Genomic DNA, 15,818 nt, shown 5'->3' with positions numbered 1-15,818 from the left:
GGTCAGCTCCTATTCAAACACACTGCGACAGACCACACATTCATTTCAGGAACACTTTTCACCCTTGCATGCCTACTGATGTGGCTATGTGAGGAATTGAATCACAGCACTCTGTTGCCCACTTACTATGCTTTAATGAGAGGTCTCATGGTCAGAGCTACATTGATTATCTGGTGATGATACCAGACGATCCCTGTAGTATTTCAAATGCATTGACTGGATATGTACATTGCAAAATATATGTACTTTCCAAATGCTCTTTACATAGTCAATCAATAACTTTGACTTCCTAAAAACACATAAAAGCTTTCAAGATGAGAGCTGGTGAACATGACGACAGCACACCTTTGATCTAATGTCATTTGGCAAAAGCTGCAATAAGTTCCGAACTTTTCAGACTCTAGAAAATGCATCCTGTCATAAAACAGTGACAGGTAACCATACACTTCTGAGGTGTGTTGGAAAATGACATTATCCTTTTTGAAAACACAGTTTAATTTTAGGTTGGTTTCCAAATGAAGTGCCTTTGCTGCAGTGTAACCTTAAGATGTATTTCTCTTGTAACTATAAAAAAGTTACGTTACCTCCACTTTCATCTTGACATCTTCACGTGTCACGATAAGGCTGTCCAGAGTCTTCTGAGCATTTTCCATGTGGCTGCAGTATTGCCCATAAATTAGCAGCCTGTATAACAAAAACAGTAATGTGAAACACTTGTCTGGAAACCTTCCCTCTCATTTAGAAAATGGGGACAAGATCAGAAAAAGGGCAGAGTAACCATACTGAAAGCCATCATCCATTTCCAAATTAAACCATTAGTTTTAAATTACTTCCAAAGTTATTCTTTTCTTCTTCAGAGTGTCTTGATTTTATGCAAAGTTTCAAGGACATCAGAAGCTGGAGTATATCCACTGACAAGATTTTAATCTGGAAAGTAGTTCAAAAGCCTGCACCAGTACTTTTGATTGCTGCACTGACTGGCATCTACTTCTGACTAATCTAGTTGATCAGACATAGGAGAAAGCTTCTATACCACTCAGTGGACTGGCATTGTGTAGCATTTTTCTTTGAAATAGAAAGGACCAGAATTACTTGGCTACAAGTGATGCATGATACAGCTGAAAGTTAAGGTTAAAAGTTATGTTTTTAAACAGAAAATGAAATGTTGCTAGATGTACGTAAAAATAATAAAACAGGAACTGAAAATTATTTGGAAATTTGCATAATGCTAAAGTACGAATGAGTCAAGAAAATGATGGTGCAGTAGAGAAATAACATTTCCATATCTTTTTAACAACTCTAGGCCTTAATGGACAAGCAGAAGATATTGTAGCTCTGAAGCACAAAAGTTCTCTCACACTAAATACATATTATATAATTCATGAGATGTCCGTAGCCTGTAAAATGATGACCATAGGAGTAAGTAAACTTCCAGACCAATAGAACAAGGTCATTTAGAAAAGGTAAAGGTGAAATGAAACCATGTCACTGACCATGTAGAGTAGCATACTGGGAGAGAACTATAGGAATGCAGAAGTGGAGGTTTCAAATCTGCATGTTTTGAGTTTTTAGGTAGTCTAATTACTTTCTCTTGATTACCCACTGGGTGGATAACAGGCCTAAAATTGACAGGTTGTGCTATCTCTCCTGCAGAACCATGCACCCAGCTGAGCACAGTCTGTTTCAGACAGGCTCATAAGGGCCTAATTAAGGGTTGATGATTTTTAGATATTATCTTTCTCTTTCATGCAGAATTAGCTGAACATTAATGGAATAATGTAAAAATATATAATAATTGAACAAAAAGCTTTTTATTTTGAGGAAATTTCAATTCTTATTTTTATCTTGCTGAATACAAAATGTGAACATAGATGCTGTGTTCCACAACTTAGAAGCACTCAGTTCAATGATGCAATGAAAGAAAGAACCAGATCTTTTAAGATGGAATCACACAGAGAAATAATATGTAAAACTGTTACTTAATAAAAGTATTTTCATTATTATTACTGTATTGACGGTACTGATGATTTCAATTTTAGACAATAAAAGGTATGCTGAATGAATTAAATTGTACAAACATTTTAACATGGAATACCATAAAAACCTTGGATAAAAAGTACATATGATTTACACATAAAATATACTACACATTTTAAATTTTTGATGTGAATTCATAAGAATCTGAATGCCATCTAAGCATTTGTTTACAATGTTAATCTTTTGCTACTTCCAGGCCAATGAGTAGACCATTACTGTGTTTACCACAGTTCTTTAGAATTGTAATTGTATTCTAATAACTAAGCAGGTAGCTACATTATTAAACTGTAGCCTGTGGAAATATACCAGCACAATTGACAGATCAAAATTACAGCTAATTTAAACCAAGAGAAATCCTGATAAAGTTGTCTACATTTGAGTGAAATAATATAAACAAGTAAAAACATGTGAACAAGAGGAAGTATTACCCACAAACTGAAAAAGTACTCTTTATTAAAGATGACCTACAAAATCCCCTCAGATAAAGCTAAGAGGGACCCACTCTGAATGTTACGTGTTGTGCCTGCAAACATGGTGCCGATTGTGGTGTGTTGAGGGATGTATCAGATCTCTTGAAAGGGACAGGGTTTAACATCACAAAGTGTCATCAGAATTGTTTTATCTGGTTTTCAATATGGAGTTCAATATTATTTATAACTAGAAAATAACTTACAATTCAGCTTGTAGCCATTTGATATATTACGTGAATGAGCTACAGCACTCAATCAACCTAGACTCTGAATACAACCACATCTTCTCCATTTCACTTGTAATGACAGATTGAGAGAAGTGTTTTCAAAACCTGCCGATAAGTAAATGCTGTCCAAAATGTTAACACTATATCCCTGATTAGATTTCATGTTTCACAAGCATAGGTGTCATTGAGCATGAGGAATTATTAAAAGCTCTCTCCATTCTGAGGGTGAAGGCCACTATGAATTACTCTGCTGTCTCCTAGCTCATATCGCATGTATTAAACTTTTCACACGCTAGCACCTGACCCTGCTATTCAAAAACAGCCCTGGATAGGAATAAACTCAAGTCTCTTGAAAACTATCAGCACATGTAAATGATAACTAGTGCTTACAATGGGAGTGTGGAAGAAACTGAGTGGTTTAACATTAGCTTGTGTTTTTTTCCGATCACATATAACAGTAAGCTGCTCATGAGAAAAAACTCCTCATAATAAGAACACAAAGAAAAAAGATACGGCAGTTAATTTAACATTGCCACATCTATCTTCACACATTGTGAATAACAAAAATATACTGTAGACTCAAGATTTTCCTGTTGAAAAGTTCCATTTTCTTTTCCTATTCTGCAATGGAGAAGATTGAAAACTATCCTTTGTTGTTGTTTTTAATTAGAAAGGAGCTGTGATTTATTTCAAGCACACTCAGTCTCAAAGGAATATATATGCCTTTGTGCTCCTACAGCAACAGGCCAAGAACAAAAGAGATAATTATACACGTGCCATGGAAAGTCACAAATAATTACAGATCAAGCAGTGAATGTCAGCCCCCTCTAAAGTTTGGTGCGTCCTTGTTGGAGAAGTAGAACAAATCTGACTTGAAAGGTGATTATAATTTTTAGCTCACAATAGAGATTATGCAAAGAAGCAAATGAGATGCCAGTTTAAAAGGCTTTTAGTCATTTTGTTTCAAGTGAATCAGTACTAAAGAAAACTGACAGTGTGCGCAATCTCATCAGAGGATGAACTCATCTACATATCCGCTATTTAAAATGTATATAATCATTATATTTTCTATATAATATTTCTATAATAATATCTATATAACAAGAGCAATCTATTCATATGTTATTAACATTTCTAAAAATAATTACACCTAATGCTATCCTATGGTCAGGATTAGGGTTTGTTACAGTTGTTCAGTTCATCTTTTGCCAGGGCTGGCTATTATAACATTTATATCACTCTACTAATACCTTGTTAATTTACAAAGCCATTTAACCCCTAAACCCTAATCCAAAATGATAAAATGATTTGCAGTTCAATAATTCTGATTAAAAAACAGAAATGACAAATTCCTTCTTCCTTAGCTTCTTAGGACAAGAAATCCCAGGTGTCCCTGCCAATAATCTTTTAAATTCTGAAGGCAGATCTTTATTGTTTTACAGAACATTTAGAAAATATTTGAGATCATCCCACTAAATATGAAATCTTAAACAGTTAACGGCATGAGTGATATATTTGTATTCTGCAGGCAAACGATGTTACCATTCAAAATGTTGTTTTATTACCAAATAATTGAAACTGAAATCCTCAATAAAAGTTAATCCAGAATACACAATCTTCTCTGGTTTGAAGGCTGTTTCCAAAACAATGGCTTAATATTCTTCAATAATATCTTACTGCTTACTTTAGAGGCTAACCAAGCTTTGAGACCTCAAATAGCTCTCTTCAATATTCCTTGATGAAGACTTGTTGAAGAAGTAGAATACTGTATGTCTGATTACTGCACTGGAACTCTGCCAAGACACCTAAAATAGTCCAGAGACTTAAGAAGATTTAAGCAGCTTTTATTTAAATTCCTTAACAAGCGCTGCAACTTGTAAATAACTTTATAAATGATGTGGAACTGTGACTCTCTAATAGAGGAACACAAAGGCTTGGTTCCTCTGGGAAAACTGTGATAATGATGTGGCACTACTCTGACGGCTGCTCCAATGTGAGAAATAATAACCAAATATTTATAAAATCTGAAAACAACAGTCATGCACCTGTGGTTCATGATAAACCATTCAAACAAGCCGCAAACGGGTGGCTGCATTCCCTGAAGCTCTTCCACGGGCATGAATGCAAAGGTATTAATATAGCTGTGAGCCAGTCCTAAATCAGACGTGAGGATGTGTGGAGCACTCTCACTCTCAGGGCCCACAGGAGAAGTGGGAGAGATGGTCAGCATCTGTCAGTGTCAGTGTCACACTGATGGCATATGGAGCAGAGGTTTACATATTCACACTCTGGGGAAAAGAAGAGCTGCTTATTAAATTATAATTCAACTAAAACATTCATAATCACACCACTAGGGCCATCAGAAGAACTCTACTGCTGAGTCAATACATACAGTATACATTGCAGGGTGTTTTGCATGATGTTGTGATGGACTGCAGTGCTCTTACAGGCATTATGAATGCTGCTGACACCCATTTGGAGCTCCATGATTACAAACAATTTGCATTTTCCTCTTACATTGACTTTTAAATAACTAATGCCACTTTTATTAAATTATATATTCATTCTATAATACAACTATAATTATGAAATACAAATCAAAAACTGTAGAAAATGTTTCTTTCACAAGACAACATATGATCTTCAGTTATTTTGAAGACTGACCCAGCTCTTAAGTACCGTTCTCCTACTGCACTTGATCCCTTGTATTATTCATTTTTGGTTTTATTCGTTATGAAGTTTCTAATTGGCTCTCTTGACAAATGTATGGCTTTTATTTCCATAATTTCAGCACCGTTTAGGCTGGGATAACCAGCAACCCTGTGCACTGTAGATTTTCATATGTAAAAGTTGGCATTATATTTGAAGAAGCATAGACTTTCAACTAGAACTACATTAAGACATCCTTCCTATTACCTTAGTTAAGAAATACTATAATATAGTAAGAAGTTGCAAATAAATAAGCATGTCTGCTGGTCTTTAGGAAGTGTTATGTTATTCACGTATCTTACACGAGACCTGCTGCTAGCATATTCGACAGAACGGAAAGCACGAAGGCTGGAACTGCTCAGTCAGAATTATCCCTCAGGTCCAGCCCCAGTGCCCTTGCAATGGAAAAACTTCATTTAAATTCTTTCTCTTCTCAAGCAACTTCAAATGCTTCACATTTCTCATTATGAGAACCCCATCGTGCATATTATTTTTACATTTCAAATGCCCTTTTCTGACCTCAAAAAGAGCACAACATTCACCAATCTCCTGGCAAAACAGAAGTGATGGCATGCAAAGATTTGTAAACTGACTGTTATGCATACTGTATCATATTCCATTACAGTTAGATTTCACATGTATTTGGAGGTAACAATGTACTTATTTTTAATAATTCAAATTAATTATTTTTCTATATGAATTTTTTTACAACCTTGAAATGAAATGTAGTCATTTTTTATCAGCGGGTTTCTAAACCAAGCAACATAACAATATTTGGTTCAATATTTAGCACACTTTGCAAAATCAGAGCATGCCACCTGAAGCTGGGTTTAAAATTAAATGGTTATTCAGGAGAAGACATTATCAGACAAATTAAAGTGTGGTGATGATCAATCCACGATCCATCCACAGTCATTGAGAACAAACGTGCTCAAACATGCTCCGTGCCAAGCAGACATCCACAAGGGAAAACAATAGTTTTGGAAATGGCCCATTTTATGGTGTGTTACAGCCTATTGTAAGATATATTAAAATAAAGACTAAAATAAATTCACTATACAGTAATAAACAACAGAAAGACAAACACCTGGAAATAAATGACATAAGTGGTGAACCACTATCATTTACCAACATATGGCACTTGGTACTTTTGAGACTTGAAGGACTACAGGGGATTTCCTTTATTCATTGCTCAAGAACTTAACTGACAGAAAAGGTCAGCAGAATTAATGTTTCAAGGTGATGGCCTATATGAACAGGGAGTAAGTGGTTTTCAGACCCTGACAATGCAGCTTCTGTGCAGTGAATAGCATGATCAAGAAGCCCATCAACAAGAGAAAAAGATCATGTAAATCATGCATAAAAATGATGCAACCCCTGACCTACAGGCATATAAAACATATATAACTTTGTTATCTTTCTCACCTTTTTTTCCAGATCCCATTTTGTACTGGTTTTACAATCAACACAAATTACAACCTCCATTATATTTTTTGAAAAACTAAATAAAAGGTTTGACATCCTTAATTTTGCGTACAAAAATGTCAAGGTGGCAATTAATATAACTCTTTATTTCTAGCTGTTAAGACTGCTAGCAATATGGCACTCACAGTTAAAAATATACTAATGACCCAGAATCATGACAGAGATTTTAGGCTTATATAAGGACTAACCAGCCTGACTTTGGAGCTAATGAGATCTGTCATTCCAGCTTGGCAGTCAAAAATGACAGAATTAAAAGATAACTCAAGCAGATCACGACTTCTTTTTTTTCCCAAAGCAGACAGGACAGATCTGTCTTGCCAGGGCCCATTTGTTCAGACCTTCTGTCCCAAAAAGATTTTTAATGAGTCAATTGCAAATGCAAAACAAACAAGCAGGAGTTTTAATTATGCACCCGGAAACACACGGAGCTGCTTATCTTTCGGGAACACAGCCAGAGCTTCTGGCTTTTGTGTGAGTGATCCCCACAGGGGTAGTAGCGATAATCAGAGCCCCCCTGCAACGAGGCAGATACAGACAGGACTGCCTACACCTACAGTGCTGATACCGAGCAGGGAATTAAACCTCTTCAGCCCAGGTTTGGCTCAACATGTAGTCCTCAGTGGTCAGACGTGCTGGATCAGATTTTACATTCCAGGCAGAAAACATTAATATATATATAACTAGTAAGGAAGCAAACCCTATTATCATCATTACTTGTGCTAAGACAAGCATGAACCCACTATTTTAAACCATAAGTATTTAAAAACTGCAATGCATTGTATGTGGCATTAACTAGCAAAGCCAGACATTTACAGCATTTTATTCTCTTTTATCTGAAACAAACATATGGAAATCTTTCATAAAATGTCTCAATTGTTTATTTTTAGCTTTTTCAGTTAGAAGTTTACATTGAACTGAAGACTGTTTCTAACTCCTAGAATTATCACACGAAACCCAAATATTACAGAACATCACGCAATTCTAGCTGGTAAAGTGCACTGTGAATAATACCAGACCAGCATAAGAATCTGCAATCTTGTTCTAACTAAATATATAATCACAGAAAACAGACATTTTTCAAATTTTCTCTATTCTATTCTTCATTCCAATACATTCCATTCCATTATTATTCTTTTATGAGCTTGAAGAGTTTGAATATAGGGCTGGATTGGACATTGCATGAAGTTTCTCTTTGATTTCCAGCCATGCTACAGGTTGGAGCTGGGATGTGAGACTGTGAGATCTGACAGCAGCACACTCAGCACTGTGGTATAGTGGTAGATAATGTGCTCAGTGAAAAGAAGGCCATGTGTCCCCTGGAGGACTGGAGCCAGAAAGTGAGATAGCAGCAGTGTTTTAAGTGAGCTCATGGTGTCGATCCACAGAAGCAGACTTACATGTAGGCAAGTAAAGGCTTTTTTATATCTGCTCCAAGCTCGTCACCCTGTGCTTATGTTAGTATTTTTTAACTTAATCCTGCCTATTTTCACATATATTCTGTCTGTCCTGGGATTCCCAATGGGATTGAGTATAACCCAGTAGGAACAGAAACCTCCACACACTTGGTGAATTCAATCAGTGCTGCAGAACTACTAAAATATGCCTATAAAAGACTCCATTCCTGTAGTTACAGTTCAATTTATTCTGTAGAATCCCTAAACCAGTATTGTAGGAAGCTTCACAAAAACAAAACAGTTAATTTTGAAAGCTAAAAATAATATGCTTTAGCACTGCCTTCAGTGATTGTTTTAGAAATCCTACAGTAATTGAAATCACTTACAAAGCTGAAGGTCTTATTTTATAAGAGACATTGTGCTCTGATTTTTATGAGAGTCCACTTTAATGCCAACTCAGTGTTTGTCAAACAGGGAAGCAGCAGGTGGTGTAGGAAAACAGGCCTAAGATAAGCATTAAATGAAAAAGCTTTCTAAATTGGTGTCATTGTGGTGCTGTAAAGTGAACTTGTGAGAGATGATATACCTCCCCTAAACAATGAGAAACAGATTTAATTCAGATTTAACCTTCACTGCTTTTTTGAAAAGAGCACTAATTTATCTTTTTCTCTCTTTTTGGATCATGGAGTATAACTTATTTTTCTACTGATCTCTCCTCCAAATTCACTGGCAGTACACTGTATACAGTAGACAGGGATATTACCTGTCTAAGAGGTGCAACTTTCTTCAGTGAGATGTTTTTCTACATTATTGATTTAGTGAAAGGAGTTCTAAAAGGTCACAGTTTCCCTTTATATCCTACAATGCAGAGATCTAACACAGAGGGCTTGCACTGCTGTAGGGCAAATAGACTCTATATGGACAAGGGAGGTCAAAACCAGACTGCTTAATGGTGTATTCACATTGGCTGCGCAGAAGGACTGCTTCTCTTTACATTTTCTAGTATCAGATAGGGAACTCTTATATTGTAAGACTATAGGAAGAGTTTCTTTTTTTGCGTTTCTTGCAAATGTTCCTAATACAATGGAATGAGCTATTTAAAATGAATGGCTCTTTTTAAATGCAGGAGATAGTGTAGCAGAACGGAGTACCTTTGAGGAATCTCCCTGCTTTGAAAAAGGACAACAATAAAGGTTCCCAACGGCTTTTATTAAGATTCCTGTTGATACGGGGGCAGACTGTTGCTTTCCTTCCTCTACTGAGATGATCTGCTTTACCACTCAGTTTTGGAAATATCTTAACTTGCTAGAGATACAGCTAATACCTTTGATGTTACATGATGTATTTGGACACTGTTGAACAGAGCTCTTAATTTTACTCCTTGGTCTTTCAAATCTGTCATCTGCTATGAGTTTAAAACACATTCATCTAGAAGTTAGCTCACCTTTTGGTTTTTATAGGCGCCTCATACATTTGTGTTTATTTTAACTTAATGGTAGCTTTTACTGAGCCTTTTTATTTATTTCCTGATGTTTAAACAAATTTTGCTGCTTGGACACAGGTGTACTCCTATTAAATTAAAACATGATGGTAATTAAGGAAACAGCATTACTGTGAGCTCCTTTCACATGGTTAATGAATCACGTTCGATCATTGGCTGGGAAGATTTTTCTCTGTCATTCTGAAAGCAGTATAGCAGGTCATGGTTGTCAGCACTTATTGTACGCAATGGCAAATTCTGTTGACAGGCTGGTTTTGAAGATAAATGGCTCAAATATACCATATTGCATCTGCTATACTGAAGATGACATTATATACTGTGCATTGGTACTAAGTCATAGCATTTACTGTATATTACATTGCACTCCTGTATTGGAAAATGATTCATAGGCTAGTGCGGATTAAACTCCACTTAGGTATAGTATAAGGGGGCACATGACTGTCAATTTGCTTTTCTCAACAATCATTTTTGTTTATTACAGTAAATAAAAGAGAAATTGCTTTTCAAAGAATATTATAGACTCTTTACCTTTCCTTGAAGTCCAGAAAAACTTTTCCCAGCCCATTTCCCCCAGCTGCCACTGTCATGTCAATAGCCCTCAACAGTGCGAAGTGGACCTTGATCAAATCCTGGGTTTCCAAAGAAAAACACAGTTGATAGTGTGTTACATGGAAGGAGGTGACAACACAAAATCAAACACAACTCCTTGAGCAGATGTGGAAAAATTCAGCAAAACACACACAGTGTTTGCAATGGTAATAGCAGGAAGGATGTATAGTGTCACAGAAATGAAAGTGAAAAAACACAGAGCATTCATTTAAAAAAAAAGTCCTTCAAGTTGTATTTACTTGCCTCTAGATTAACGAAAATTGCATCCATTTCTTGAGGGCTTAAAACTTGCTTCAATGGAATCATGTAATTCTGAAAAAAAGGAGTTTAAAAAAGGTTAATGAGAATGCCAATGAATCCAACTTTATTTAAGTAAAGAAATTACTGTTCCTAAACTGTTTCTTAAACTTTGATCCAGAGCAGCAGTAATAAAACATTGATGGTGACAACTCATGAATGTTGCTATGGGTCTTAGCAGCTATTCACACTGAGGATAGCTTGCTCCTTGTCAGGCTCTTGTAATATAACTAGGCATGTTAAAAACGGTAAGAAAGAGACTTGTTTCCCGTGGTGGAGCCTTAGACATAAGCTGATCTGTTTTATTTAATTCAGTGAGGTGTGAAAAATTACATTCTAACATCTGATCTCAATATTATGACCCTAACTTTATGGAGCAACTCAGTTTCATCCTTAATAAATAAATGAATATTTATTGCCATTAACACTCTCAAACATTTAAAATCATTTAAAAAGTAACAATATTAAAAACACATTTTTACACAAATGGAAGTAGCAATAGGTAAAGAGAATCCTTTAGAAAATCACTCTAGTTCTAAATCTTTCATCTACAAGTAACCTATAAGCAAGTTACCATTATCATATACTGTTCAGTTTACTTTAGGTGTTCACACGTGTTCGTTTATAGCAGGGTTTTCATCATTATTCATCATTATAAGGGTTTCATTATTAGATGCAATTCATATCTTTAACATTGTCATTAATCAAACTAATGTCCAGTAATGTCGATTAATATAGTATTCGATTTTTTTCCATAACCATTCATATATTTGCATGTGCAACCATCCACTAATCTAAAGTGTGACATCTTACTTTATTATAATTGTTACCAATTGTGCCACTTTTATTATCGAGACACACACAAGAAAACAATGCTGAGCCACAAGAGGTTACAAATTCCTTTGTAAGTGGATCCTTTTGTTGCTGTATAGTCTATCTACCTTTGAAAGGGAATCGAGATTATCTGCAGTAAAATTATCCAAGTCCATATTTAGTGCTCAGGAAAAAGATTGTTCTGTTCAAGCTTGCTCATCTCAAAACAAATCATGAAACAACTGACACAAACCGACAGGATATTTGTACCACAGAGTGAGGCATGCAATTAATCTTCCCAAAGAGTATGCTTTCTCAATTCCAGGGATGATTCTGTGTTTCAGAGATAACTTAGAAGAATATAATTTATCTTAGACTTCTCTGAAATGCACACTTTCATTTCATGCAACAGAGAAGTTTTCAATGGACAATTTCTTAACACATTCTATGGACAAAAACTGCAGAATTCTAAGATTTGTTATACAGTATATATATACTACTTAATAGTTTTCACGTTTAAATGAAAATAGTTACATTTATTAGCTGACATGTGAACTGCTTTTTTACAGATTCAGAGAATCATTCTGTTACTATTGTAAGACCAATAGAACTCAATGCTCATAAAATAACTGGCACATTTGCATGGTAAACCAGATAAAATAATTAAAAACCTCTCATTATCATATTAAAATGTGAATAATACTGTATTTCACAACAGTACTGAAGGTGGCTGTCAGTATTAAATGAGATTTTAAACCTAAGCAGCTAAATTCCTTTTAAAAGTGAGTAGTCCAATAGGTTTTACACCATTATTTTAATGTTTGTTTGGCAGAGGTTACAGTATGTGCATGTCACACGTAGCCCCAGGGATTCAAGCTATTTAACAGAATCATACGAGTAACATTACTATTGATCTTGCTGCTCTTTCTTTTTTTTCAGTCAACCTGCCAATATCTAAAACTGCAGCCTAATGACAAACCAGCAGCAGGAAAACTGAGTTTATCTCTCTTTAACAACAGTGACTGCATGTGTCTACTGTAGGAACCCAAACCCACCTTTTCAATGTCTTCTAGAGTTCTGTAATATTTTGTCTCCGTTTCTTGAATCTCCAACAAGCAGCAGTTTCTTTTGTCATCTTCTGTCATCCCCATTTTCTGCCCAAAAGATAAAAAAACATATAAGTTATGCAAACAGCCATCTGATCTATTTTACATGACTAAGTAAACGCAATAATTAAGGAAATTTCATTCATAATTTTAAATGTTGTTTTGTAATCTTGACTATATGAAGGTGGTTTTCATAACAGTTTGCTGCATTATTAATCAATAGTTCTTTTAAGTCTCCACACACACAGCATGCTAATCGACTATTTTATCAGCACACACTCAAAACATTCCCCACAGAAATTGAGCATGAAATCAGCCCAGGCAAAATATGACTTGAGATAAACCTGTAGTGTTTGGGTATTAAAACTCTGTCGTTCCTTAGTCAATTAATGGAAATTAACCTTACTAAGCAGGTGTAGATTGTCCTTGTCCATTGTTACTTACAGAACCACCCATTACTCTTTAGAACACACTGAAACACTGCTTTAAAATTTAAAGTCGATATATTTGTTAAGAGAATATCAAAATATTTGAATTGTTGCAGATGAAGGAATGCACACAATATTTTGCTTTCTTGTATACAAAAGCTTTTAATCTAAACCAATTCAATCTAAAATCATAAACTCCAGGATTCCAGGTTGAACTTATTTTTAGTGTTCTTTTTGGTGTTAATTGCACTAAATCTGATGAGAAAATGTTGAAAATGAAAATTCTCATTTTTGAGATAAAAAACTCCAGAATAGATGACATAAATAAATCCAATTTCCTTAATCTAATTTTTAAATTAGAGACCTAATGCAGCAAGGGAGGAAAAACAGGGCAAAAACACTGAAATCCAAATTCTAGAACAATGTAGTGGCGTCCTCTTAACCTGACACTATCTTGATATACACAACAGCAGTAAATGAGTGATGTGACCACAAGCATTCGTTAAATTTTAAATGCCTATGCAATGTCTAGCAATGCCTAAGGAGAAAGTACATACTCATGCTAACAAGTGAATGAGATGTAATTATCCATTGCAGCAAATTCAGGTGGAGAAATCAGAAGTAGACTTAGATGTGTTGTGACATTTACAGTGTTTTGCAGGAAAAAAGCCTTAGTCTATATGCCTATCTCCAAACAAATCACACCTCAGATGCAATGACCAGCACATTCAGCTGTATTTATAGGATTTATTCTGATACCAAGGAGATGAAAGTGAGTTCATTGCGTGATTTTGTTTTTGTTAATATAAACCATTTTTCAAATGGATAAATATACTGAATGGAGCATATGCATCAGCTGGATCATCTTCTCGTCACACAGAGGGCTTATAAAAAGGATTTGCCTTATGAATTAATCTGACCTGTTTGGAAAGATTTGGAAGAAAAATAAATATAAAATTGGTAGAAATTCCTTTCTGTGTGAATAAAGTTAGGTCTGTTAGTGATGAAATGTAAAACTGAAGCCTTACATGATCTGTCTTTTGTTTTTTGTAAAGAACCATTTAAAATATTTTGCCTTTCAGGGTCATCTGTATCCATCAAAAATCCAACAATACCATTCATAATAACACTAGTGCTAGCAAACTGTCATGCTCGTGTCCATTCCAGCAAAATTAACCTTCAACAATATGGCACAATAATTTTTTGATCTAGCATAAGCCATTTTTATGAACAACTTTCCAGGTCCTGCCAAACAAGTCTGTTGTTGGGTATCTTGAGTCAAATCCTGCATCCACTCCTTTTATAATTATACTGACAAAGCCTGAACATTCAGCTTTACTCACCTGCATATATCTGATCTGCAGCATAAAGAAACCAAAGTAACAGGTGAATAAAGACACTCCAACAGGCATTATACACTATAAATTATTTCACATATTTCTATTCAGGAAATTTTAAGGCAAATAATTATCATGGGTTCCAACATTATATTAGTATTCAGCCTGTAAATTATATATATTAAGTAATTTAAAAAGAAACATGTTAAGTAGCTACCTTGAGATTAATCTTTTCACAGAGGTATTACAGGATAAATGATGACAAACTTGTGATTGCAAGAATAAGGGTGAGGTGGAATAAGGGCAAATCATATTTATAGGTCTCATACACAAAGAATCCCAGCACTTTCATAGCTAAATCTACAAATGTAACTAAACTCCCTTGTTAATAAAAACAAATCTTTATCTAATTCACATGGATTTATTTGCTTTTTTGTTAAGGCAACCATGTAGTACAAAGAACAGAAAAAAGTACAAAATATCCATATGTAATATAAAATGCACGTTATCTAGAATGTGTTCATGTTAACGGTTATTCTCACCATGGGCTGCCGAACTTCCACTTTAATAATATCCTCATAGATATCGTCCCCATCATCATCACATGGGACACAGTCATAGATGTCATCTTCCCCAACATCGTGCTCACTGTAAAAGAAATCATGTTAGGAATGGTTGTAGACATGGCCACTGAAAAACAACAGCATTGCAGCTCCTCCAGAGAGACAAAAAGTCCCTGGGCGATGAGGAAGGAGCACTTCCTGGGTTTGGAGGTTGAGGGGGAATGGGAATTTTCACAATACTGGTTTGTCTTGAGGGTCAGCCATCTGTGAGGACAAAGACTATAATTTTAAGAGATGAGCTCCCTAAAAGCCAATATACAGAACCTTAATTATTATACTGTACCTCTATCCATGGCTACACTTCTAAATTTCCTTTACAATCTAGCCTTAAAATGTGAAAATCTAATTCTCTACTGTTTCCATGGATACCTTATGGATTAAAGAAAGGGGTCCCGACTGAAGGAGTCAGAGAAGAGATAAATTTAATGATTTGGTTTTCATAAGCACTTAAAATAAAAAGTCCAACTGAAAGGCGTTTAATAACTCTGGGAATTTTGTATGCCCAGCTAATTATGTGTTTCCCATTTAAGGTCACAGTGATACTAACAGCCGCTGGTTCTCTTCAGTACTTTCCTTTTTGATGAGTTCAATAGATTTCTAATTTGACATTTTTAGTTCTTTTAACACGGGTATGTCTTTTGCAGAGGTTTTTAATATCAAAATGTGCAGTTGTGATGTTTTACAAAGTCTTAATTTGTTATAGTGGGGCGTCTGCCACAATATGAAAGAAAAATATTCATTGCTTCTCACTTCTGCAGAAAGAGGCAACATGCCCTAAATCC

At 35.2% G+C, this 15,818-nt stretch overlaps 1 protein-coding gene across 7 annotated transcripts in view; it reads right to left on the bottom strand.

Moving 5' to 3' along the window:
• The window catches only part of vav2 (vav 2 guanine nucleotide exchange factor), a 197,471-nt gene that overhangs the window by 24,887 nt on the left and 156,766 nt on the right, over positions 1 to 15,818 (bottom strand). For 4 of the 7 annotated variants that reach the window (XM_015366986.2, XM_015366982.2, XM_015366988.2 and 1 more), the window contains exons 5-10: positions 14,956 to 15,061; positions 14,420 to 14,434; positions 12,598 to 12,696; positions 10,676 to 10,744; positions 10,352 to 10,452; positions 585 to 684 (exon numbers count right to left, since the gene is read on the bottom strand). In XM_015366986.2, coding sequence (XP_015222472.1) covers positions 585 to 684; positions 10,352 to 10,452; positions 10,676 to 10,744; positions 12,598 to 12,696; positions 14,420 to 14,434; positions 14,956 to 15,061 — 490 coding nt within the window. The remainder of the gene's footprint in view (positions 1 to 584; positions 685 to 10,351; positions 10,453 to 10,675; positions 10,745 to 12,597; positions 12,697 to 14,419; positions 14,435 to 14,955; positions 15,062 to 15,818) is intronic. The other 3 variants (XM_015366983.2, XM_015366985.2, XM_015366989.2) reach the window with 1 other exon arrangement.

The sequence above is a fragment of the Lepisosteus oculatus genome, chromosome 24 (genome assembly GCF_040954835.1).
Source record: "Lepisosteus oculatus isolate fLepOcu1 chromosome 24, fLepOcu1.hap2, whole genome shotgun sequence".
NCBI classification, from domain to species: Eukaryota; Metazoa; Chordata; class Actinopteri; order Semionotiformes; family Lepisosteidae; genus Lepisosteus; species Lepisosteus oculatus.
This window is presented reverse-complemented; position numbering and strand designations above follow the sequence as displayed.